The sequence below is a fragment of the Diadema antillarum genome, unplaced genomic scaffold, assembly GCF_040938485.1.
Source record: "Diadema antillarum isolate AM-2024a unplaced genomic scaffold, OU_Dant_1.0 seq00001143_RagTag, whole genome shotgun sequence".
NCBI classification, from domain to species: domain Eukaryota; kingdom Metazoa; phylum Echinodermata; class Echinoidea; order Diadematoida; family Diadematidae; genus Diadema; species Diadema antillarum.
The window spans coordinates 637,706-664,552 of NW_027271955.1; the positions used below are offsets into that span (position 1 = coordinate 637,706).

General features: G+C 36.8%; 1 protein-coding gene across 1 annotated transcript in view; it reads left to right on the forward strand.

The window, feature by feature from the left end:
• The window catches only part of LOC139744171 (small G protein signaling modulator 1-like), a 136,709-nt gene that overhangs the window by 3,426 nt on the left and 106,436 nt on the right, over positions 1 to 26,847 (forward strand). The window contains exon 3 of the mRNA XM_071654625.1: positions 6,553 to 6,628. Coding sequence (XP_071510726.1) covers positions 6,553 to 6,628 — 76 coding nt within the window. The remainder of the gene's footprint in view (positions 1 to 6,552; positions 6,629 to 26,847) is intronic.

Here is a 26,847-nt window from a genome sequence, read left to right on the forward strand (position 1 = left end):
TATAGAAAGTTCTACAGGTGGTACTTAATATCACCCTAGGTATACCAACAAGATGGATTTTCTTATAATGTGCATTCTGTTTCCAGTAAAGTATGATAACTTTGTGTGGTTCTTTTTCCTTTATCAATCAAACCATGAGAATTAACCATGACTTTGCTCAAATGGTACCCCAGAAGTCAATTTTGATGCATATGAACATTTCTTTCTAGATACCGGTATAGGAAAAGCTTTATTGAGCAAGTAGCGAACTATAAAATTTGTTCATTCAGGTGGTTTACATTATATGTATGTCACTTTGAACACATTCCAATGCATGCATAAATGCAGAGATTTGTTTTGTTTTTTGTTTTTTTTTAAACTCTGCCCTGATGTTCCCATTAATCTCTCATTTGAGGATATGAGCATACCTGACTCAAATTAATGTGATGTACTATACAACTTGTACTTCAATCTCATTTTTGGCAATGTCATGACTTCCACCCCAGGACAGAACAAGCAGTTATTCAAGTGTTCGTAATTTACCTACCCTTCACTTTCACTGTGTGGATCTTTTCATTTTTTTTCTGTTGTTTTTATATTCATTTTTTCCCCCCAAGCTCATGCACATGACTCATTCAAATGTGTGCTGTAAAAACACATTGCTTCTACACACAATTGCGTCAAACCTCTCATTGGTAAACAGTAGATTGTATTCATTTGTGCATTACATGTACAGTGCAAGAGGCCATCCCTTTGACACAGGCTTTGTGATGTGACTGTGCATCATGTTGATAAAATCAGTACTTAATTGGTGGATACTCACACAATATTGGATTTTGTCTATCTGTCTGTATCAATCATGTATTCAGAGATTTTCTAATGGGACTTGTAGGGTTTCCTGCAAGGGCCGACAGTGATGAATTGGTCAAAGCCTTATAAGGCCAACAAAATTTGTAATTGACATGCTGCAGATGTTCATAGTGTTTGAATTTTACAACCTTCCCTGATTCCTTACACCATTTCCCATGTTTGCAAGTTTAGACTCTGTGAGGCAGCATTAAAGTAATAATCATGATTATCTAACCCTTGAAGCCAAAGTTAATTCTAGGACGACTGCCAAAATAAGCAAACTGACTTTGTTTGGCATGAAACACTTTGCTTGGTTCTGCAATGACAATAAGGTCATTTGATGCTGTTCTTTGACCTGGGAGAGGGTGCATCACTTTTTGTGTCTCACCCCTTTTATTTCTATCCAAGCCAGATTCTACTCTTTCTTTGTTAGGGATAAGACCACTCAGACATTTTGTCTCTGACATTTCCTTGATGTATTCATGGGTTCTATTGTGTCACGCTTGATTAAAGAAAAAGTTTGTGTATATTTATTTTGCATGGCACATTGACAAGGACAATCGCATGTATTGTATAAAATTTTCTGTTATTGTGGCATAGTGTAAATTATTGTATACAAATGTACACATTGAATAACAATGTACATTGTCTTGGAAATATGACCGTGGAGTAAAGAGTTACAGCACTGTAGCCCCAAAAATGTTTGAACACTAGAATCTAGCAGGCACGATAATGTATTTTTTATTTTGTTATCAACGCATATTCTGACCTTCAAGTATGATTTTGTTGCACTTTAAATATTGTTGATGTTTCAAGATAATCTCAGCAAAATAATTTACAATTCTGGACTTTAAAGGGATCATATAGTTTTGGTTGAGACCTAACTTCTGGTTTCTAAACATTTTTTTTTTCGTGAGATAATGAGAAACCTCTTATAAAATGCAAAAGGGCATGTAATTCCAAGATGAATACAACATTTATTTGATAAAAATTGGTTCTGTAAATGATTAGATTTGCACTCAGGAAGCACAGAGATAGACTGGCATATCCATCCCCTTTATAAAAGTATGCAGGATTCTCTCCCATTTGTTGAGTATCCTTTGTATTTGTAGAACAGCTGAAAAGAACTTCTGGGCGTGTAGTTGATTTTGCAATTTATACGCTTTTTATTATTTGACATGCTGCATTCCCTGAAATGAAACCATCCCAAAATAAACTCTTAAAGTGGATATTTTGGCAAATTGCATGTGATATGAAACTAGTGTGAAAATAAAAATTTGGGAGCCGCTTGCTATATGTAATACTCTGTAGTTCATATCTTTGATTTCAAGGTAGGCATATCAATTTTTGGTTTTCTTCACATTCGCTAGTCGTGTAGCACAAGTGAAATTGCTGTCCGAATGCAATTGCTATCGTAAAAGTGAAAATGCTTGTGTTGAGTAATTTTTTGCAATTGGACTGATGAAATTAATTTAGCATGTTTTTGATTCCGTGGAGTCAAAATACAAAAACTATTACATGTACTAGCAAAAATTTTGCGTGCTTTTATATTCTTGCTGGTTTTATGTCATGTGCAAAGGGGTAAAATGGCCGCTTTTTACAGTTTACCACTTTCCAGGACATTAACTGTGTTATGTGTAGGCTCATGAATGTATTCAATTAGTCTTGATTGAAGATAACTCTTGTTTCTGACCTTTTTAAAAATCAGAACAAAGGTCCAGCCTCAGGGTCATCCCAATTCAGCAATGATGTACTGTACTGCATTTTCTAACAGAGGAGAGCTACAGTTTATAGACAATGTACTTTTCTTCTGGACATACACATTCTCAGTCCATATATTTTCACAAATAAAATTGTTTGATTGTAAAAACCTTATCACGCACCTCTTTCCAAGGATGAATCATGTTAGGATTATTGATTTTGCTCTCTTTGCATGTGTGGTATGTCTATCTGGACCTTGCTTTCACATGTCCCAAGAGTACTTAATTTGAATGCTGAATTACAAACATGATTTCAATTATGATTCGAATCATTGTTCATTCACATGACCAAGGAAGTGGTTGAGAGGTCACTGTAAGCTCTGCCCCCAACATAATTGGAGGTCATTTACATTCCCACGTTCATTTCACTTCTTAATTCTGGTGAAACCTGATTGGAAAACATCTCTGGACCATCATTTGAAAACTGTTGTACAGAAACACAGTTGAAATTAGGATTCAAATCACCCTCCGCGATTCCAGTTTGCATTCACATGGCAAGAATGCTTCATTCGAAATATGATTCCAGTGACGCGTCAATACAATCGTGTTTCAAATTAAGCGCTCTCGGTACGTGTGAAGGCTAGTAAAGGAAACTCCATAGAATCATTCTCCGAATGTACATTTAATCATTGCCAACATAGTTGGCCATGATGCTGGGAAGTCATTACGTGTGTCATATTGTCATTTATCAGCTTGAGTGTCAACAAGGCCTATGTGGTGCAGAGTCCCTGCTGGGTGTCTTGCATGGTGAAACATGGAGCAACATTGTTATTGTTATGCATGGTTACCATTTTCTCTTCCACATTTATAAATATTTCGTTTAGAGCACAATTGCTAGACATGAGGAGTGCCTCCAGCAGCCTTGTATGAAAATCTATCCTTGAGAAAATAGAGGCCTGTGTTTTTGTTCTCCCAGAGGTCTCTACATAAACATGGTGAAGCAGTGATTTTTACACCCATGGTTTTGTATGATTCCTGCATCACACTTTAATAGCTGCAGTTTTTGAAAATAGCTTTCCACTGAATTCACGTTTACGTGATCAGATGTCATCAGATTGGTTTACAGATATGTACAAATTTCATGCACACCTATATAACAAAAGATTTTTGTTTCCCGACAACCAAAAATCCTGCCTAAGGTGTGCCATTGTCTGACATGGCCATTGTCTGACATGGCCATTACTAATGCAAGCAAAGTATACTCTTAAAAAAGAAATGTAACGATTAAGTTAAATTTTCTACAAAATCCATGAATGGAAACATTGTGTTCTGAAGGCTAAGTAACTGGTGAAACAGAACTTACCTGTTAAAAATGCATTGTGACATGCAAAGTTGTTGAGAATTTGATTTATTTCTGCCATTGTTGACATGTTTTGTTCATGTGTTAAACGAGATTTAGAAACTTATGAAATAATGAAAATCTGGCTTTATGTACTCTTTTATGTTTGTTTGTTTTTTGTTGTTAAACAGTATACATGTATATATTCCAAGTATTGAAACATAATGAGTTTGCAGTGTACTGTAAGAGGTGGATGGAAAAGCCTCTTCTAGGTCTGTAGTATAGTGAGAAAATATTTTTGAGTTTGTAACATGCTGCGCACTATTTTACTCAGCTGATCTACCGGTTTTCTGTCCATATATGGACAATATTATTTTTTCTGTGTTATAATCTGACAATGTTTCAACAACTTTAAAAGATAAATTTATGGATGATACAGTATTAAAACATATTGAGCATGTAATGTACAGGTCTGCAGAGGGGAATATGAATTTGAAAGACTATAATTTAAAGGGTGTGTACAGTTCTGGTTGAGGTGAGGATTTAGCTTTTAATATTTTGCAAGATATTCAGGAACCACTCTATGAGATGTCAAAGAGCATGCAATTCTAAGGGGAATAAAAAAATTCATTTGATGAAAATTGGTTTTGAAATGGCTGAGATATCCAAAAGCAAGGTAAAACAAAGAGATCATGATAAAGGCGTGGCCTGTCGCCTTGTAATATTATCACTTTTTTTGGATATCTCGGCCATTTTAAAACCAATTTTCATCAAATAAACATTGAATCCTTCTTAGAATTACATGCTCTTTCATATTTCATAGGAAGTTTCTCATTATCTCACTTAGAATGTTCAAAACATGAATCCCCACCTCAACCAGTACTGTACAGTCCCTTTAACACAGCTGATCCACCACTTTTATTTCCCAATGGAAGATATGATTTTTGTGTGAACATTAGAATGTGACAATATTGAAACACACGTGAAACGATGATGATTTTGTGTCAGGACTCAAAACAAGTGAGATGGGTTAAATCTAGCCAATTGAAGGTTTTTCATATTTTCTGAAAGAGCAAAACTTCATCTACACCATTGTAAAGTTTAGAATGATAAAATGAATGGGAAATTGTGTTTTTAGCAGTCTTTCTCGAACCCCCTTTTTTTTAGAATAGTGTTTGTTAGGTGTGTCTTAAAGTCCTCTTTTCATTCCTTAAAAACCTTTTACACACTCTTCACTTTGAACTCAACTTTTGAAAGGATAATGCTACTGCTTTAAAAATTGGTATTAGTCATGGATGGAGTGTGTTGATAGAGCATGAGCAATCTTAGCTTAAACCGATAATCCCTTCATTGTTTATTTCAGGTCCTTTGTTCCATTCATTACACAGCTTTTAACACAGCTTGGTAAGATTAAGCACCTGAATAGACCCTATACTTTAGAGCCTCTTTTTTCAGTAAACGCTTTCAGAGTATCTGTTTTCTTGTCAATATTTGGATAGGTTAGGAAAGTCCATTTGAATGGAGTTACACATAATTTTAAAGCTTAAAGTCTGCTCTTTTAGAATCTGTCCTTGACTAAAAATCCATGTCTGGGGACATTTTGGCGGATTTATGGTGCAGTGAGTGTAATAAGAAAAGGAAATTGCCCATCCCAAGGACTTCATCATTGCAGGAGTCATCTGTATTCTCTGGGATGGTGTAAGAATGCTTAACTCTGTCACAACCAATGATGCTGTGGGTTGCAAAATGTTGCCAGCATCTTAAGAATTATGGTTCCAAAAGGGTTAAATGGATTCGTGGATGTTTAGTGTTTGGAACGACTGACTAACAATGTGAGCTCAGAGCTGTAAATGCCTTCCATCAAATAAGGACTTCTTTTATTGTGACTGAAAATAATTGCCATCTCCAGGAAATTACCCATAGTTAAGTTGTTATGAAAAAGCAGGCTGTGTTCAAATTTCTGTTAAATATTGAGGTCAGTTTGAGGGTACACTGTATACTAAACTGAATGAAGCTAGGTCTGTGACACAAGTGAGTATTGTGTAGTGTGATGAAATGATTGGAATATTTATTTGAGAGAGAAAGTAAGTTGAAAAGAAGCAGTGACCCCATAACATAATAAGATGTGAAGCAGTAAACAGTTTTGATCAAATGCCCTTTTGATTTTAAATGAAGCGACCACTTGAAATTTTGGTAAGTCGTCGACTACCTGAATGGTATCCTGTGGACACATTTAAGGAGATCTGTATTGCACATGAAAATAGTCACTTGTGACATGTATAGTATGTACATCGAATGTTAATTGTAATATCAGTGATATATTGTTTTCATGAGTTCAACATTTTGTTTATATTTCAGTTTCAATGATTTTGCAGGCATGTAAGTAATGATGATGATGATATTAGTAATGTTAATAATAATAATGATAATACTAATATTGCTGCTACTGATGATACTTATAGTGGTAATAATGAATTAGATACTCATAAATGATGTCATGTAACTCTTGATTTTTTGTTTGTGGTTTTAAGATAAGTAGAAGCGGTAGTAGTTGTATCAATACCATAAATATTTGTATTTTCATTTTTGTCAGTAAAATCATTATTATTATCATTACCATTATTGTTATCATCATCATCATCATTGTTACTATGGTTATCATCCATTTGTTCTTCTTGTATTCAGGTGAAGCAGATAATGGAGGAGGCTGTGACGAGGAAGTTTGTGCATGAGGAGAGTGGAAGCATCATCTCCCTGTGTGGTGAGTAGACTAACTCTTTGGGCAGGGAGCAGCCATTTTGTTGTCAAGCACTGTGTACTGCCTGCCTGCGGCATATACTGTACGTGTGCAGTACTTTGTCAGTGCGCTGACATGGTGAATATGGCCACATGCATGAATTTGAAAGCTTGGAAATGCAGCGATTTTAGGTCCAGACAGCCCTCTTTACATGAATTTTTGGTTCAAATCTCCTTTTTTCATGTAGGGTTGCGTAATGTGTTTCTACATTCTTGTTTATAAACAATGAATTGAAACTCAAAAGCTAATGATTACTTCATTTCAGTATGTCTGGGCTGAGTCATGATTAAAGAAAATGATCTAATTTTAGGAGCATACTGTAGTATATTTGGAGGTATCAATACTGTGAAAAAAAAAACAACTCACCAGATACTGACATCGACCTTGTACAGTGGTAGGCGTACAAGTGGTAATATGTAACAAGTACTACACAGGTCCCCTCTTTAAAAATGGAGCAAATCAATTGTCAGTGTCCCACAGAGAATCATTGGTATCTCCCAGAACAGCATCGCTCACCACAGTGGGACAATGGCTGGCCGTGTGGACGGCATTGATTTAATTGATTTCTAGTAATGGGATGTCATTAAAGGAAGTTAAGACTCCAGGCACTTGTGTGTATGTATGTATGTGTGTGTGTGTGTGTGTGTGTGTGTGTGTGTTTGTATATGTATGTATGTGTGTGTGTAGGTGTGTGTGTGTGAGAGAGAAAAAGAATTTGTGTGTGTGTGTTAATGTAGTAAAACATGTCATCACTGGTATAGCTTACTAGTAACAACAAATTCAGTCACCTCCTGCTGTGTCGGGTTTTGAGTTGTATCAGAATGCAGCACTTGGGTATCATCACGTCATACCGAGCCAAATGTGTGTACCTCAATGTGCGCAGCAAATTAACAAAAACGAAACTATTTGGTCTAAATGTACTCACAATATTATCTGATCCCTCAGAAAAGTACCACAGTGTTACTGCAGTAGCAGTATTGCAGTAATACTGAAGTATACAAGTCATAGTATAAATGCAGTAAATTTGCCACCCCTGGTAAAAGTACCACACATCAAATGCTGCAGTAATACTAGTCCGTATAACTACCTAATGAGTAGCTACAGATTGAAAAATCGAAACTAATAGTACATGTACCTTAGTGAAAACACTGCAGTATTCCTAAAAGCTTAGTACCGGTATATGAAACTTTAATAGGCAAGTTCCCAGGCACTTTTCATAGATAAACTTGCCAAGCTTTTCATTAGCTTTCAAGTAGGCCTAATCCATCCAAGCTTGTTGATGTAAAGTAAGGAAGCCCACTTGGGTGTAGCGATGTCCTTCAGTCCAACTAGAAGGCCATGGTGACACAAATAGGATTTTAGGGGATTAGTTGTTATAAGATCTGTATTAACTGACAATCGCTTTCTAGACATTTGTGTCACTGTAACCCTGTAGCAACTAAAAATTCCGTACATAATGGCCTATGGTACCATGGAAGGTACAGCAATATTGCTCTCATTTTGACAACTTTCTAAATGATATGTAAAAAAGCTCACTGCATGTTTATTTTTGCCTATCATAAGTTATGTTTCTTTGAAAGCCCATTAAGACTGTACCAAGAGAATGATCTGTCACAGAGGCAATTCTGACTTACTTATGTTGACCTTTGACCTCTTTCATATAACTTAATTTGTATAATTCTATATGAAAAAAAAATAATAAAGCATAAAACTAAAACAACAGCAACAACAACAACAAACTGACAGATGGTTTAGAGCATTTTTGGGAGTAATGAACAGCTGGTTTCGGGCATTTAAGTGATGAATGGATAAAGAAGAAATGATTGCTGTAGCGTATATGCAAATCAGTAAAGAGAGCACTGAAAGGGTTACAAAATGAAATGCTATAACATGTTCAAGTTCGCTTTGGCAGACAGTAAAATAAAACAACAAAACTGTATTTCCTTAATTTGAGAAACAGACATGAATTTAGAAACTGCAATTGATAAAAGTTTTGCGTGTTTTCAACAAAACACTGATTTTAGTTGCATCCACATTATTTACTTGAGTAGGTAGATACTGTCCCATGGATTTGTCCAAAAATATCACTATAATGTAGAATGTTTTTGATTGGTAATTCAGTAGCTGCAGGCTTTTATCATTAGAAGCTAGCATTAATAATATTTATAACAGTGCTACAATAATTTGATGTGGATTTTACAATTAAATATTCATAGTTTCAATTTCTCATTTTGAAAAGGATCTCATCAGAGATTTCAGTTCAGGTCAGTGCTAGAATTGTCAGACATTGAGACCACCTCAGGAAATGTGTATTTATACTAAGTAATTTTTTAACACCATTATTGTTTGGTGAAACTAGTAAAGCAAGCCATTCATAATTCAACCATAATAATACGTTGTCCAAAATTCTACCGCCGGCTACATGTAGAAACCTAGATGCTTTTGTGCGCAGTCAAATTTTGGCACGGAATGTCGCGTCTTGATGCAGGTTTTGTATAGCTTTAGAATTTTGTGATGATGGTATTCTTTTTCTGATTTTGATAAGAATGTCAGCACTCTTTTGATCTGATATTTCTCTCTTTGTGTGTTTGTTTGTTTGTTTGTTTGCTTGTTTGTTTAAATCAGGATGGCATTTCACGGTAAACCAATATGCAGGTTACGAGAACTATTCGCATTGTGGGTCATGATTTCTACTCTGTTGGACAGTTTTGATGCTGTCTGTGTCAGGTCAATAAATATTCAAAAACCATGAACAAATTCACACATAGCAATGATTATTTTCAAGAATTCAGGCAGTGATGAGAAAAAAAAAATATATGAAAAACCTTATTCACTCAGCCATCCAAATGAAAACAACAAACTTATACAAACAAACTACAATAGTAAACAAACACAATCCAGGATATCATATTGAAAAGATGACTGCTTACACATCATAGATTTTGTCTCTATAGACACATTTGATTGAGTGTACCCATACGTTTTATGTGCCTGTTGCTGTAACTAGTACAAGGACAACTAAGCCTGTCAAAGCAGAATACCACATGCAGTTAAACCATCACAAACTGGCATTGCACACTTTATATCAACTGCCCTATTTCTTGAAATTAGGAATCAGCCACTATTGATGATGAGTCGAGGTGTATCTGCCTTAATACACAAATGAAATGAAATCGTGTAGATGTTTGTTTCTTTTGATGTGCAGTATACAATAGTGCTCATGGCTATGGTCGCCTAAATTTGTACTTTGAAATGCGCATGAGAAATTCACAGTATGCTGCAAGGTATACAGTAGATACACTGTACATAGAGCTGATTTCACAGTATTCGTAACATACAAAATGCATGATGCATTCAACATGCTGAAAACCTGCTGATGACACTGTTTTGAAAGTGAGTGAAAAAGGAGAATGCGGTACCCATCAAACCAGCAGTACAAGTCGGAATGGAAAAAACACTGTGCACCGACTCATTATTCAGCGCTTAATGTATATCGCGACTGCAGAGACATAGACAATGATCGGTCGTTTATTACCAGCGGTCTGTGTTGGAAAGCTTAATAGGGACGAATGGGAAAGCGGCATTAACTCAGCTGATGGAAGGTTTTTGATGAAGCCGAATTTGTGGGGGAAAAAGATGACTTGCTCACTGCATTCATTGTATAAACTGTTCCCCCCCCCCCCCAAATTATATGGTCATGCTGGACATGATTCTTGGTTTGTTTGGTTGGCTGAAAATACCAAAGTTCAACCTCATGTAATTGTTTGACGGGTCATTTTCCCTCATTATTATTTTTTTTCTTAATGGTCATTATTACTTCCCTGTCTTGCTTAGTGCAGAGACTGGATAAATCATACGCACAGAGAATAATGCATGTGTCCACTTATGGGCTCGGCATATAAATGCAGCATGTGCATTCTATACGCTGTACTTGAAATTGTACGTTAGAAACATCTTCATTGATAGAAAATGCATCATATAATAGAGAATAAATATGGGTAGCATTGTATTGGATGCTAACATGTTAACATGATCCTTTGTAATGTATGAATTAGTAAACTTACAATGTGACCTCTCTTTTCTTTTCTTTTATTTGCTTGGGATTAATTTGTAGAGATATTTATGTGTCAAAGGTTTGTTTCCAAATGAAACTGGAAAAAAAGAAGCATACAAACATTATTCATTCATGTACACTTGAAATTCCTCCCAACTCCAACAGTGATATACACGTTGTACTTATCATTTCATCTCATTCTTTGTAGGAAAGAGCTATCATGCCCAGATGTGAAAATCATGCAAATAATATGACAGTTTTATAGATGAGAAGAAAAATATTCCATTTATACTGTGTTTTCAAATACATGCATAAAGGTATCATGCAGAAGATATGAAACATGCACTTATATTCCAATGTCTGTTCATCTTTACATTCATATGCAAGTATGTATACTGTTTTCACAAAATTTATAATTTAGCTGAAATTCATAAAATTATCAGCAAATATATAGCAAAGATATATTGCCTCATAAAATACAGATACATTGTATATGTTAAATCTAAACATTTTTTTATCATCAATACATGACATTCTTCACACAGTCTATGTTGTCCCCTGGCAAGAATACTAATTGTAATACAATTCCAATTTGAGAAACATATCATTATGCTGTGAATATGATATGTTTGCAACCAGCTACTAATATTTCTCTTCCTCTGTTAGATACAGTTGTACATGTACATAGACCCATAATTATATAAACACAAATAAATGAAGAAATAACTGACTATATATATATATATATATATATATATATATATATATATATATATATACATATATGCACACACAAATCCTAACCCATAACTCTTGCTGGTAATCACCTTTTGAGGGTCTGCCATGCATTAGCTGACAAGTAAATTAGTTTTTGCTTAGCTTTGTTTACCCTCCCACAATAGTACACCCAAACATCGATAACTCCACTTCCCCACTGTGAGTATTAGCTCATCGTTATTGGTGCGGCTGAATTGTGCCGAGGCTCGATCTAATTCTTCTGCTGTCATTTCGTGTTTGTCTGTTAGTGTGTTTCCATGGCCCACACTTGGACTGTTTTGTTGGTCAGTGAGATTGAGAAGAAAAATTAAGTGTAGTTTGTGGCCAGGCAGTATAACTGGGAGGTGTGCTAATAATGCTGTTCTCCTATTCAAAATGTTTTACAGTGAAGAGGGGATGAGATTGTATGTCAAACTGTGTGACTTGATTTAGTTATCGGGGATCACTTCTTTTCATGTAAATTTATCTGATGACATACGGTTTGTAAATTAAGCACTATGATACTCTACGTGGAAACACAATTAATGCTGTAATTTTTGAAATATTTTCCTTCTAAAATTCTAGGTATTTCTGCCATGTCACAATTCTTGTTTATGTTTTGCTTTGTTTGTAAGATTAGATTATATGTGTGACATTCTTTTAGTCAAGTTTCAGACATGCAAGTGTCATGTTACAAGTGAAGGCTTGAGCAGACAAGGTAATAATGCCATTCGACCCAGCACTTATTATCAGCCTCTCTTTTGCTCAGGAACAAATTAGGTAGGACCTATAGCACAATATGTGTTTGACCAGGTGCCTTATAAAGTAGTCGCCAGCAATGAACTTTCCGCCAGCGATGCAGATGGTGCCGTAGTGCGTGGTAATGAAATGTCGTCCAAGGACTGGGAGGTGTCATCTCTTAACCCATAACATGCCAAGCTTCTTCAACTGCATTATAATAAAACTCTACAAAGGGGATCACTTGTCTCAAGCCTTTGGCTTTCTTTGTGAACTCCCCGACACACTTTACACTGTATATATTTCTATTTTTATGATTATCAATAAAGTGAATTGAAATTGAATATTCAATGATCCGTCCAAACTTGACCTCGATGAAGATTGGCAAGCCCACTCAGGTGTAGCAGTGTGCCTTAGTACGACAGGAAGGCCATGGTGACGCATTGGGGTTGGGCAAATTAGTTAAAGGCATAATTTACTATTTGCAGATGAAACAAAAACCCAACATTAGTGCTTTAAAATAGTTCTAAAATGTGAGTTAGGGATAAAAACAACCACTGCAAAAATTTGAATCTGTATAATCGATGTTAAGTATTGTTAAATACACAAAATGTGAACAATAGATATAATAAAAATGTTTCCAGACTTAACCGTCTACAGTTATGTTTTATTGAGAAACATACTGATATCTCGTTATATTTTAGGCTTTATTGCGAAAATTTTATATGGTAGGATGTTTTGTGATACAACAGACATACACATAAATGCATCAAATGTGATATCTTGAACATTTTTTAAATCACTGCTACCAAAGGTAAACTGGACCTTTAACATCTATTCATTGACAATTAGTTTACAGACATCTGTGCCCATCCGTGAAGAAAACACTCCAGTGTGTGTGCCCTTCAGCCAACAAAGCATAGTAGGGACAGGTTAAGATGATCTAGCAAATGAAATCATGATAGAAGAATCAACATACTTCTGTCATGTGTACTTCTTGTTTGTTGTTATGATTATCATTATTGTTTTGATCCTTACTATTGTGTATTGAGTTCTTCAATAGGTGTACAAGTTCGAAAATTTCTATAGATAGATCCCAATCGATTTCTTAACCATGAAAATATGTTTTGTAAGACCTCCACTGTAAACAAGAGAGCTATAATTCACAATTGAGTGTCCATATCTTGTAATGTCCACTCTCATCGACCACATAATTCTTTTCCTTCAAGCGAAAAAACATTTTTTTTTTCATCATATAATATATTCGTAGATAGTAGATGGCAACTAGCAATTGGGAGCAATATACACTGCACAAAAACAAACAAACAAACACCCAATCAAAAAAAAAAGAAACAAAAAACAACCAAAATGAGTGAGTGGCAAACTGGGATGGTGTATGTGTCCATTGCATTTATCATAAGCACCCTGTCCTGTAGTCCCATAAAGCAGTAAGGGAATCTTGCACAAAAAATGGAAGTACTGTACATAAGATAGTCAGGTCACAATAGTAATCTGTGCCCTGAAGAAAGGAAGACAATTACACTGCAGGTTCAAGTTTTCATCAGTGAGGCCTCATACAGACAGTGAACAGCATAAAAGAGTAAGAAATCTGACCAAAAGAAGGCACCATATGGTAGGAAAGAAATCGGCTGAAACGACAAGAGGGGAGAGCGAATACGACGACGCTCGCCTCCATCTCCCTCACTTTGTTTGCGCTCCATCTGACTGCGATACTGTCCCCCCCCCCCCTCCCCACTCCTCTTGCTAGCTGTGTGCTCTACCTCACACATCACTGTTGTTTGCCATTTCTTCACCTGTCTTCTTATTCATCTTATTTCCTCCCTCCTCCCTGTCCCTTTTCATCTCTCCCACTCTTATTTCCTCGTGATTCTTTTCCTTAGAAAGCATCTCAGAGATAATCTGTGGTTAGATTTGTATAGTCTTACTGTTCTACGATCTCCATCTCTCCTTCCGTCTGCTTGTGTGAATGCATTCTTTGACTTTTCTTCTCTTTCTACCCCATTCTCTCCCTGTCATTTGCTTTGCTAAATTGTAAAAGTGAATTTACCAAATGCATTCAAAAGTCATGAACGTGAGCAGTGCCATTAAGTAATGAATTATAATTTTATTTGATCTTTATGATTGCATAATTGTTATTCCTCGAGGGGAGCATTGTCAGATGCTAACCAGCAGAGCATGAGGACAAGCTTTGGTTAGCTTCATGTCTCTGCTTCATTTCATCTGCCTTTTTTAATATTCAACGTGTTTATGCAACTTGACGTTAAAGGTCCTGTTTACCTTTGGGAGCAGTCATTTAAAAAAATGTTCGAGATGTCACATTTGATGCATATGTGTAGGTCTGTTGTATCACACAAAACATCCTACCATATAAAATTTTTGCAATAAAGCCTAAAATATAAGGAGATATCAGTATTTTTCTCAATAAACCATACAAATGTAACTGTAGATGGTTTAGTCTGGAAATTTTTTTTATAAACTATTGTTCACATTTTGTGTATTTAACAATACTGTACATCGATTATACGGATTCAAATTTTTACACTGGTTGTTTCTATCCCTGACTCACATTTTGGAACTATTTTAAAGCACTAATGCTAAGTTTTTGTTTCATCTGCAAATGGTAAATTATGCCTTTAATGTTACCTCATTGATGAATCACTGTGAGGAGAAACCATCATCACGCGAATGCAGTCAACAAGAAAATTTGACTACGCCCAAGTGTAGCCTGCTGAGATGCCAGTAGCAGTGATCAGTTTGAGCTTGTAATCATGATGCTGGATGTGTGAGGTTTTGATAAAGGACTCCACCCCCCCCCCCCCCCCCCCAATTTGCACCAAGAGGAAATAGTATGCAGACAAATACATAATCTCTAAAAATGTTTTTGCAGGAGTCCATTGCTTACTAGAGATACCTCTAAGTTTGGTTTGTGGTGTTCAAATGAATATCTCTTTTATATGTGTCTTAATGTGCTTTCTGTGGCTTCGGGAATCAATTTTCCAGTGAAAATGGAATACTAAAAAGGGTGTAAATAGGCTGTCTTTCATGCATGTATCTCTGTTTACGCCATACTATTGATTCCCTATTCTGATAGTGGATGTGGTTTGCAGAGGAATATGTTTTCATGTCAGCTGTTTTCACTATGAAAAACAAACCATGCAGGTCTTCATTAATCATCTAGTGTTGCAGGAAAAAATAGAGCACTTCTTTTTTTGTTGTTGTGTTGTCCTTCTCTAGGTCAAAGCTAATGCAGACCTTGTCTCTCCAAGGCCCCAATGTCCAATCATCATAAGCCTTGAGGTGGGGATGGTGGTAGTGGTGGTGGAAATAAGATGGAGTCTCTGGGGCTAGACCCTGGCTGAGTTCAGACCTTGAATAATTTAGAATGTTCTGGCTGCAGTGAAAGAGAAGCAGCTAAGAGAGAGAGAGGTTTGCAGGTCATTGTGCTATAGACCTCTTTCAGATCGGCAAAAGGACTTGTTTCAATACGTAATTTCCTCCGCCAGGGAGATTATGTTTTTGTGAGTGTTGCTTTGTTTGTCTGTCTGTTTGTTTGTATGTTTGCAAAATAACTCAAAAAGTTTGTTACGAATTTTGATGAAATTTTCAGGAAAAGTTGATAATGACACTAGGAATAGATAGTTTACCTATTTGGTAGTGATCCAGATCACCGTCTCATCCAGGAATTTTCTTGTTTTTAATATTTTGAATCATTCTTTGTCATTGAGAAATAGAGCCATTAACAAAGAAGGGAATTCAAGCTGCATGCCTTTAAAGGACAAGTTCACCTTCATAGACATTTGGGTTAAGTGAATGCAGCAATATTAGTAGAACTCATCAGTGAGAGTTTGAGCAAAATCGGACAATCCGTTAAAAAGTTATGAATTTTTGACGTTTCTGCTCAGTCACGGCTGGATGAAAAGACTACTATAGCTTGTGATGTCACATGAGTACAACGATATAAAGAAAGAATAAAGAAAATTCAACATATTTCCATTTTTCTCGCATAACAAATGAACACTCGACTTCTCTCTTTCAGAAGGCAGGGGGAATAATATTACCTTAACATACGTCAGTAGCAAGTCAAAGAAATGTGCACTTTATTCAAAAAGTAAAGTTTTGTGAAATTCTCTTTTTATTTTCCTTATATAGTTGTACGCATGTGACATCATACACTGTAGTAGTCTTCTCTTCCAACAGTGACTGCGCAGATACTTAAAATATTCGTAACTTTTGAACGGATTGTCCAATTTTTCTCAAACTTTCACTGATGTGTTCTACTAATATTGTTGCATTCTCTCAATCCTTATGTATATGAAGGTGGACTTGTCCTTTAAGGTGCACATACATATACTGAGCAACTGCTCAAGTCATGACAGGATGGTATAACACACTAGATAGCATGGTGTGTGTAGGTATATGGGTGGAAATGAGCTGCTTGGTAGAGGTTTGCGCTCTCTGAGAGCTTTTCTAATCGTTAATTTGTTCATATTACTGTATACGCCATATATATTTAGCGAGTCTAATTTTTCACAAATCGAGACTTCCCAACAACATCATGAGTGGTTAAATTTGCGATTGTAGAGTCAATACTGAATGGAGAAATGTATGCTTGCACGTCACATTTATGTCGGGATCAGAGTTGATATTTTCACGTCTTTTCAAATTTGCAAATAGCTCCCGATTCATGAAATTCACGAAAATTCACGAAAATAAAAACCTCGAAAAGTATTCAGCATGTACAGCATAATAGATGGAGGGTTTTTTTTTTTTTTTTTGTAGAATTGAAGTTTAAAGGAAAATTGCATTTTAGATATACTGTATACGCTATAATTTTCGTGTACATAAATTTTCGCATATTGCCACTGTCACACATTTTCGCAAGTGGTTAAATTCGCGATTGGGGGACCAGAGAAAATATGAAGTGGCAAAGAAAGTGTGAAGTTTCAACTTACTAGCAAATAAGAATGATACTAGTTATACACTGCATGAAAAAAACTTACCAAACTCTGCAAACTAGTAAGTTAGAATTCAACATTTTTGAAGTGGTTAAGTCCATCGCGCTAGATTTCTGACTAGTGGTCCCCTTGCGATAATGGATTGGCTCTCTACAGTATTCATAAGTAGACGTGGACGTGTGTAAACAAGCTCAGCCAGTATGGTTTGTTCGGTAAGCCGTGACATGGTATACTAGTACTGAAATGTTCGTATCATCAAGGCAAGGGATTCATTTTGGAAGGTAATATTTTCGCGTGTTGTTAATTTCGCGAATAACTCCCGACTCGCGAAATTCGCAAAAATAAACCCCCCGCGAAATATATAGCGTATACAGTAAAGCACAGCTCGTCTGTGAATCACACAGTTGTTTTTCCAAGTGATTTTTTTGTTTAATTCTAGATGCACCTTTGAAGTCTGAATGGTCTGGCCCTTAATACACACTGTAAGAAGTGAAGCTAAGTGTGGTTGTGCATTTACTTCAATCAGGGTGCATGTGTGCAGGTGCCCACTCAATCTTGGGTGGCATATTGCTAGCCACATTATCTATTGCCAGGCCATTCAATTTGCAAGAAGTTTGACATAATTTCAAGCATAACACTTTGAAAATACTTACCACCTTTCTACCTTTTGAAATTATGGACGCTTGTGAACAGCTCTAGTATATATCAAAAATAACAAAACTAAGAAAACAAAAGCAAAAATACAAAACAGGTCACTAAAGACATGGCCAAGCAGCAGTTCTACCTGGGATTGTAGCGCAGCAGTGCAGTTCAATTCATTATGTGTCTTTCATTGAGATGGTCACGAGAGAATTCACAACAGAAGAAGACAACTGCATGCACCATTGAATCGAATCATTATGTCCTTGCACAACACGTAGAGATGAAAAAAAAAAGGGAATCCAAGCGAAACGGAGGTTTATGCGAAGTCTGTGATTCTTGTTCTTCATTATAGCATTTTATAGCATTGCCTCAGAATTTTTAGCAATAGATGAAAACCCTCTGAAATAGATGAATATAACCACCATCCATAGAAAGTAGTGACAATTGTAGATATACTCTAGATATCAGAAAAGTGTGAAGATAAAAGTGGAAAAGTGTACAGGGTGCATATGACATGACACTTGAGGTATTTATAATTTAAAGGAGAGTGAATGAAAGTGATATGAAAGAAACCCCCAAAAGATCAAATAAGTAATACACTTTTAATATCTTATTTTCAGGGACACCACAAAAAGTACAGAGCTATTCACAAGGACTGGTTTTAAGCCTGTTTCATTTGAATCACACCCCCCCCCCCCTTGATAAAAATGGGAAGAACTGGAATTTTGCTGAATACAAAGAGCATGTTTGAATTTTAATTTTAAAAAGACTGAAAAAAATGCAAAAATGAACACAACAACCAAAACAAACCAAGACAAAGGAAACCGCTATTACGCCCTGCGTTGATATAGCAACCTCAAGAAATGGCCATGGCATATTGTGATTTGATATTTTTTGACTGAGAGTTGCACCAAGGGAGTGATCAGTGTACAGGAAGTATCAGTATTAGATTGCAGTTTTTGCATTCTAATTTCCACTGAGCACCTGCGCAATTCCAGCCCACTCTTAACTGAGAAAAGCCATTTCTTCTGAGACCTTCGAGCCGATTCTCTATAAAACTATTTGTTGAAATTTGGACAGAAGGAGCGAATTGTCCCCACAAGCAAATCTCCTTGATTTATTTTTGAAAATGCAGAGCCCCGAGTCTACCGAATTCGAAACACCCCACTTCAGTTGTGTTTTTCTTTTCATTTCAATATCTCCTGCCGAGGAGCGGTCGACCACACTGAAGAAATTTTGCTCAAGGTACTGTGAGCAAGTAATCAGCATGCTTGACAGTTGGCTGCAGCCGCCGCCGCTGCTGTAACTATTGGATTGTGTTCACAGTCTGTGAATTTTTTTTAATCTTCCTTTCTGAGTAAGAGGACATGTTTGACTTTAAAGTGATTTTATTTTTCTTGTGTTTATTTTCCAAAGCCATGAGCCAGTAAATGTGAGATGGGAAGTATGCTATATACTGTGCTGAAAAACAAACAAAGTAATGTTTTTACATTCTTTTATGTTTGGCATCTGGTGAATGAATATAAGTGTAATATGTTGCCATTCAAGCCTAAAAAATTTGATATATATTTATATGGCTAATGTGGATCTCTAACACTTTTAGGAGAGGCAAACATGCCCCGGTCAACTGAGGAAAATGCCAGTAAAAGTATTCAAAGTTGTTGACAGTGCATAGTCAAACATTCTTATCATGTTCTCTGTTGTAGCTGTTAAAATGCAGCAAAAGTTTTCAGCATTCTGCTTGTGTTTGTAAAGTCTGTATGAGGGGATTCCATGCTGTATTAATGGCTTTCCAAAATTTCATGTGATTGCATACCAAGAGATAGCAGACCAATTCTTAATCATGGCATCATAAAAGATATGTGCTTGTTCCATGCTGACAAAAAATAATACCTTTACAGTTGTATGCTCTGGCTATGTGGTGATAATACCGATGTATCCTCCTGCCAATGAAGAGTACATGAACGTCAGGTATCTGGTATATCCATCAAACTCTGTATAGTGGCTGCGATTATGAGGTATTCAAGATTCCGGTCCCAAATAATGATTATTGTCGCCACCAGGCTTGTGCTTCTAGCGTGGAGTCATCCTCCGCAGGGAATGGCTAGTTTCCAACGGAGGATAAGTTTCATCATGCATGCACAGTCATGAATAGTAAGTCACAAAAGCTGTCATTAAATCTGCCAAGTGTTCGACCAGTGTGATGCATCCAGTAATTTCTCAAAGTTTCTAGGTGTGAAGGAAATTGCATTTGTTGATGGTAATAGGTCTGCAAAAATAAATAAAGAATTGAATTGGATTGAATTGGATTGAATTGAATTGAATTGAATTGAATTGAATTGAATTGAATTGAATTGAATTGAATTGAATTGAATTGAATTGAATTGGAAAAAAAAAGAAACCCTCTGGCCAGCTTTTGGTATGCTATAGTGCTAACCATTGTTACAAATATTTTTATGAAATGACATTTTGTAAAAATGTGCTATCCAATGTTATGTTTTCTTAACTAACAGAAAAAAAAAACCCTCTTGTAAGCTTGTTGGATACTAGTGCTAACCATTGTCATAAATGATAAAAAAGGTTGACATTTTGTGAAAATTTGCTATTCATTGTTATGGTTTGTTGCCTACATATCTGGGAGAGCTTGAAAGGTTAGCACTAATGTATTAGCAGACATGAATGTAGATAGACATGCCTTTTTTAGAGAGAAATTAAAAAAACAAGCAAACTTGAAGTGAAATGGTCATATTGCACTGTCTGTCCAGTGGGTAACAAATGAAACTAAATGATTGAAAGCCATTCCCAGCATGAGTTTTCATTATTAAATGTCACACGATGCCAGAAGGAGATTGATGTACAATTCTGCCATTTTTCTCTCATTGTTTTCAACTTTTTGTTCTCACACTTTCAAAGATTGAGTCTGTAATGTATTTAAAACAAGGTCATGCTAAAACAACAACTAAAGAGATATCAGCCTTTTCTTCTTCATGTAATGGTGCATTAATTTCTATGGCTTTATATCCAGTTCTAGAAGAAGTAAATTGCCAAGATATACTAAAGGTTCATGACTGTATGAGACTGGGGAACATATTCCCAGTGTAATGATTTTATTTTTTTGATTCATTCTTGAAGTGTGGTAGCAGTGCTGCTGCATTTTGTGAAAAAAGATATGTTGAATGTATAGTCATTCAAGTGCATATTGGATAATCAAAATACGTTGACCTAGGGGATAACAATGTGGACAGTTAATTGAAACATGGTTAGGAAAATATTTTGCTGACAACATACTCCTAGTTCTTGTGTGATTTTTAAAACAGTACAAATATCCTGACAAGCATGCAGTCGTCTGTGCATGCATGAAACCAAGGGGGAAAAAATGAGAAATTCCTTGTTAGAGGTAGATAATGGTTAACATAAACTGAGAGCATAACAAAAAAAATAAAGCAGATGAGGTGAAAACAATGCAAACAAAAAAGGAATCGAGTTGAAAAGAGAAGCTTTTGATGCAGAGACATTACCTCCGGTTAGGTTTCTTCCTGTGCGATGCCCGTATGGTCTACTTTCACCCTAGGGGTGATACAACACTTTTCAAAACAACTTGTGCTGGTGCATTAGTGCAGCAGCTACATATCTATGGCGCATCTTCCGTAAATGTCACGGTTCATCCCACAGAAAATAAGATCAAATTATATGGGTTGAAAATGTATAGAAATTGACGTATGTTGAGAGATAGATGTAAAAAAAAAAAGACGGACATAAAAAGTGTATGAACAAAAACTGTTGTTTTTTTCTTATGGCTGAGAAATCTTCCTCGGGGATTTTTTTCCTGTATGACCGGTAATGTGATAGGATAACTTAATCAAGGGTGCCTAATGCAGACTGGTTTGACAGGCTGAAATTATTTTGTGATCATGAATGTCAGCTACATGAGAAGTTACACTTAATCCACTTTTCAAGAGTGATAATCCACCATTCATTTTCAGTTGGTACACACACTTTGAAGCTAAAAAATAGATTAATGACTGATGTTAGCATTCTCCATAACTTGAGTGCAGTCTTCCCTCTATAAAAGCTTGCTTTGCTGTAAAACTGGATATTTTGCATGAATTATTTTTTTTCGCACTTGGCCTTGTAAGATGAACTTTGCGTGTTGAATCTGCAGAATCAGGACATTAATTACTGGAACATATGACATTCAGAAATATTCACATGCTTTTGTTTTTGCGCTAGCTTCTGGGCCCTGCTGCATAAAAGTTGAGATCAAACATAAGTCAAAAAATCACACATAAGTCTTTGAATACTTAATTCTGATTGGCTGATAACTGACTTATGTTTGCTTACATCTTTTTATGCAACATAAGTTGTGCAAAATGCAGGAAAATTTCCACTCTGCGAAAATTTTCCACTTATACTGTATATTGATACAATTGTAGCTTGTATTCATATCTCATTGATAGAAGTAATGCTAGTGACGGATGGTTGTGCTATAGTCTATGATGGAATGACTGAAGGGTTTCCTGTCAAGTTCTGCGTGGTATGATAGGCCTAGTATGATTGGCAACATAAATTTTTAATAGTTGATGTAGATTCTTGTGTTTTCAGGCTTGCACATTCTTGTATTTTTTTGGAGATCTGTGGAGATTGAATGACTACACGTTGGTTACCATTAAACATTTTTATCTAAATCAATCTCCCCTTGAGGATACACTGTAAAATTCAGAGTTGCCAATTTAATAAGGGTAAAATGTTCATTTCTGCAGCAAAATAACCCCAGGACTTGGTTGGTCAATGAGTGTATGGGTGTACTTACCTGTTGTCATGGACACACTTACATTAAACCTTTATGTCCACAGGCCCTTGGCCTAACATGGCAAGCTCTTTTTCCATCAACATTCAGCAGTCCATCCACATCACTTGACTGTGCCCCGTTTACAGTGGCAGGTTGGCCCGAGGCCAGCCTAAGTTGCAGTACTTGGCCCCTCATTTTTGTACGTTTACTCTGCCTTGTTGAGCCGTGCCTGAGAGTGAGGTTTCCTTTAGCGTATTCTTTTTTTTTTTTTTTGTAGTGGTACTCTGCATACATTGACAAAAGGCGGGCCTCTTGCCGGCCCCACTTTTGGTACTGCATTTGTACGACATATTTTACACTAAAAAAGGAAAAAAAAAGTCATGATGACACAATAGGGAGTAGGAGGAATAGTTCAGCCTATCCTAGTTCAGCCTATCCCTGCCAATCAATTTGAACAGAGCTTAGTAAGGCATAGGAAGTCAGTCAGTATTTCCATGAAGTTAACACATTATTTGTCATGACTTAAAGTTGAGGTATCCCTTGAAAACATATCTTCAAATCAGTGTGCAGGTTATACAGTTTGTGTTGAGTAAATATTGTGTTGTCCAAATGTAGGTGATTGTTTGTTAAGGACACAAAGTTTCACAAGAACTCTGAAGCAAAAAAAAAGCTCTTTCAATCTCAACTGTTGATTTTGTAAACATGTGCTACTTGCCTGACATCATTTTTGTTAATAAACAAATCATGCATTCTAATTTTCCTCATGATCCCTGCTAATGAGGGGGAAAACCTGCCCAAATGTTGTGGAAACTTACACACATGAAAGAAAAACAGATGTTTCCATTCATATGCGTACAAAAACAGAGTGACGGATAAACACATGTGCATGTTTTGAAAGACGACCATGTGTCTGCTCAAAATATTTTGATTGGAACAGCAGCAGTCAGGGCGGCATGGCCAGAATGTTGACACAATGGCCAAGCTAGAGCTCTCAAATTAGCGCAAACACGAGCGGCCATGAATCGATAATTCTCCCTGCATGTTTCTGCATTTGCGTGTGTGAAAATAAGGCTTTGCCAACGCAAAGTCATTACGTACTGTGATTTCTTTTTCTACGTATGCAGGAAATGAGGAAGTCCTACGTGATGTTTTGAACTAAATTTGAGCGGTTTGAGTGTTTTGGTGTTTTGACATCCATGGGGAAAGTGGGATAGGTTTGAAGGATTTTATGTATTTCGTGTGACATAGGTCTTCACTTGAGGGTCAGGATAGGTTTTCACCCGGTGTCGCCTTTACTTAATGATACCCCGTACCAACCGTAAATACTGCCACAACAAAGCATCATTTGCGGAGTGGACAGAGCAATGAAAACGAGTAGATCTCACTTTTTTAGCTCACCTGAGCCAAAGGCTCAAGTGAGCTATTGCGATCGCCCTTCGTCCGGCGTCCGTCGTGCGTCGTGCGTCGTGCGTCGTGCGTCGTCCGTCGTCCGTCGTCCGTCGTCCGTCGTCTGTCGTCTGTCGTCCGTCGTCCGTCGTGCGTCGTGCGTAAACTTTTTACATTTTCATCTTCTTCTTGAAAACCCCAAGACCGATTTTCATCAAACTTGGCAGGTAGCATCCCTAGGGGGTTAGGAACTCAATTTGTTAAAATGGGCACCATGCCCCACCCAGGGGGCCCCCAGGGGGGCCCAAACCCCCCAAAATTAAGGAATCTGTAAAAATCTTCTTCTCTAGAACCAGAAGTGATAGAGCTAAGTTAATACTATGAGTTAGTACATTGATGACTGTAGTTTCAAGTTTGTTCATGGCAAAATTAGGGGTGCCCCCCCTTGGGACCCAGGGGAGGGGGGTGGAGAGGGGTTCTAATGGGGCCTAAATTGTACATTTTCATCTTCTTCTTGAGAACCCCATTACCCATTTTCACCAAACTTGGCAGGTAGCATCCCTAGGGGGTTAGGAACTCAATTTGTTAAAATGGGCACCATGCCCCACCCAGGGGGCCCCCAGGGGGCCCAAACGCCCCAAACTTAAGGAATCTGTAAAAATCTTCTTCTCCAGAACCAGAAGTGATAGAGCTAAGTTAATACTATGAGTTTGTACATTGATAACTGTAGTTTCAAGTTTGTTCATGGCAGAATCAGGGGTGCCCCCCTTGGGACCCAGGGGAGGGGGGTGAGGAGGGGTCCTAATGGGGCCTAAATTGTACATTTTTATCTTCTTCTTGAGAACCCCATGACCCATTTTCACCAAACTTGGCAGGTAGCATCCCTAGGGAGTTAGGATATCAATTTCTTAAAATGGGCACCATTCCCCACCCAGGGGGCCCCCAGGGGGGCCCCAAACCCCCAAAATGAAGGAATCTTTAAAAATCTTCTCTAGAATCAGAAGTTATAGAGGTAAGATAATACTATGAGTGAGTACATTAATGACTGTATTTTCAAGTTTGTTCATAGGAGATCAAGGGGTGCCCCTCTTGGGGGCAGGGGGGGGGGGGGTTGGTTGGGAAGGTCCAAATGGGGACCTGAATTGTACATTTTCATCTTCTTCCTGAAAACCTCATGATGTATTTTCATCAAACTTGGCAGGTAGCATCCCTAGGGGGTCAGGATCTCAATTTATAAAAATGGGCACCATGCCCCACCCAGAGGGCCCCAGGGGGCCCCAATCCCCCCCCCCCCCAAATTAAGGAATCTTAAAAAATTTGGGCCCTTATTGTACAGTTTCATCTTCTACTTGAGAATGCCTGGTCAAATTTTGGTAGAGCTGTGAATAATTTAGATTAGTGACTGCGTGAAAGGTGAACTTGCGATACTCAGGTGAGCGCTAGACCCGCGGGTCTCTTGTTGATGATATGAATCTATTAGTTTATTTGGTCCAGAAGATATACTTGCTGAATGTTTGAAAACGAATTTGAATTTATGTATAGTCAAATGCACTTTGTTGTAAGGCAGATGACTTTTAATATGTATAATGATCAAATATATAATTGTACTCTTACAAAGTGTAAGAAGTTTGTTTAATGAAGACAGTGTACCTTAAATAAGAAAAAAATATTGACAAATGTAGTGACTTTCATCTCGATGTTAGTTGTCAAACTGCTTGACAGTGAATTAAGTGTCTTGTATACATAGGAAACATAATTCCATCATGCCAAGATATATCTGCAGGCAATGAGGCTTGCATTTAACCCATTCCTTGCTGAATTCTGAAATGCCCACTGACTTAATATGCAGACCACCAGGTTCCTGTACAGAATGGGTTAAGAGATATGAACACTTCTGACAAGATAAGAGCATTGGTTACTTAAATACTATTTGGAAAATGGGTAAACCTTTTTACACCTACTGTAGACTGAAATGAAATATTTTCCAAATTTCAAGATGAAAAAAGAAGAATAAAGGACAAGGTTGAGCGGTACAACACCAGTGTGTTGAAACTTTATGTTCACAAACTGATGGGATACTAGACATTCATAATCATCCATTGTTCCTCAAGAATAATAGTTAAAAACATCCTTTTTGTGTGCATCATTGCCATTCAACAACATGGAAACTGATTGTAGACAACCGCATGCCTGAATATCTGTGAACACAATAGCTTGCTAATGATGTTCGCACCCAGTTCCAACCCAGTGCCTGAAGCCTTGTGCAAGGATATCTTGTTTGGAGCCCGCACTAAGCTATGAAACAAAAGACTGTGACATCATCATCGTGGCACTCTATAGCAATAAATACATTGTGGGAACAGCAGGATGTCAATCACATGTAAAGCCATTGGACTTTAAAAAAAAATGATGAAGTTATTGAGCAGATGTATTATTTGCTGTTTGAGATTTCCTTTTTATGTATATTGTGTTTAATCTTGCTATAAGATCTTGCTTACAAGTACATCCACAAGTTTTTCGCCAGGACAAAGTGTTTTCATATCTGTAGAAGATTGCATTGAAATTCTGAATGTAAAGTTCAGGTTATACTTATATACACACATGTGGAAAGACTTCATCAAAATAACATCAAAGATCTTCTTGATTATGAGTACATGTATTAATGAGACTTTTATTTATTTATTTTTTTTTTTGGGGGGGGGGAGGGAGGGCGACTGTAATCCTCTTTTGAAAAAAAAAAATGATGGAGACACACGCACAAACATTTTTATCATATATTCTTTATACATACATGAGTAGACAAACTGTTCCTTCGTCATAGAATTATCCTTCATTTGGACCT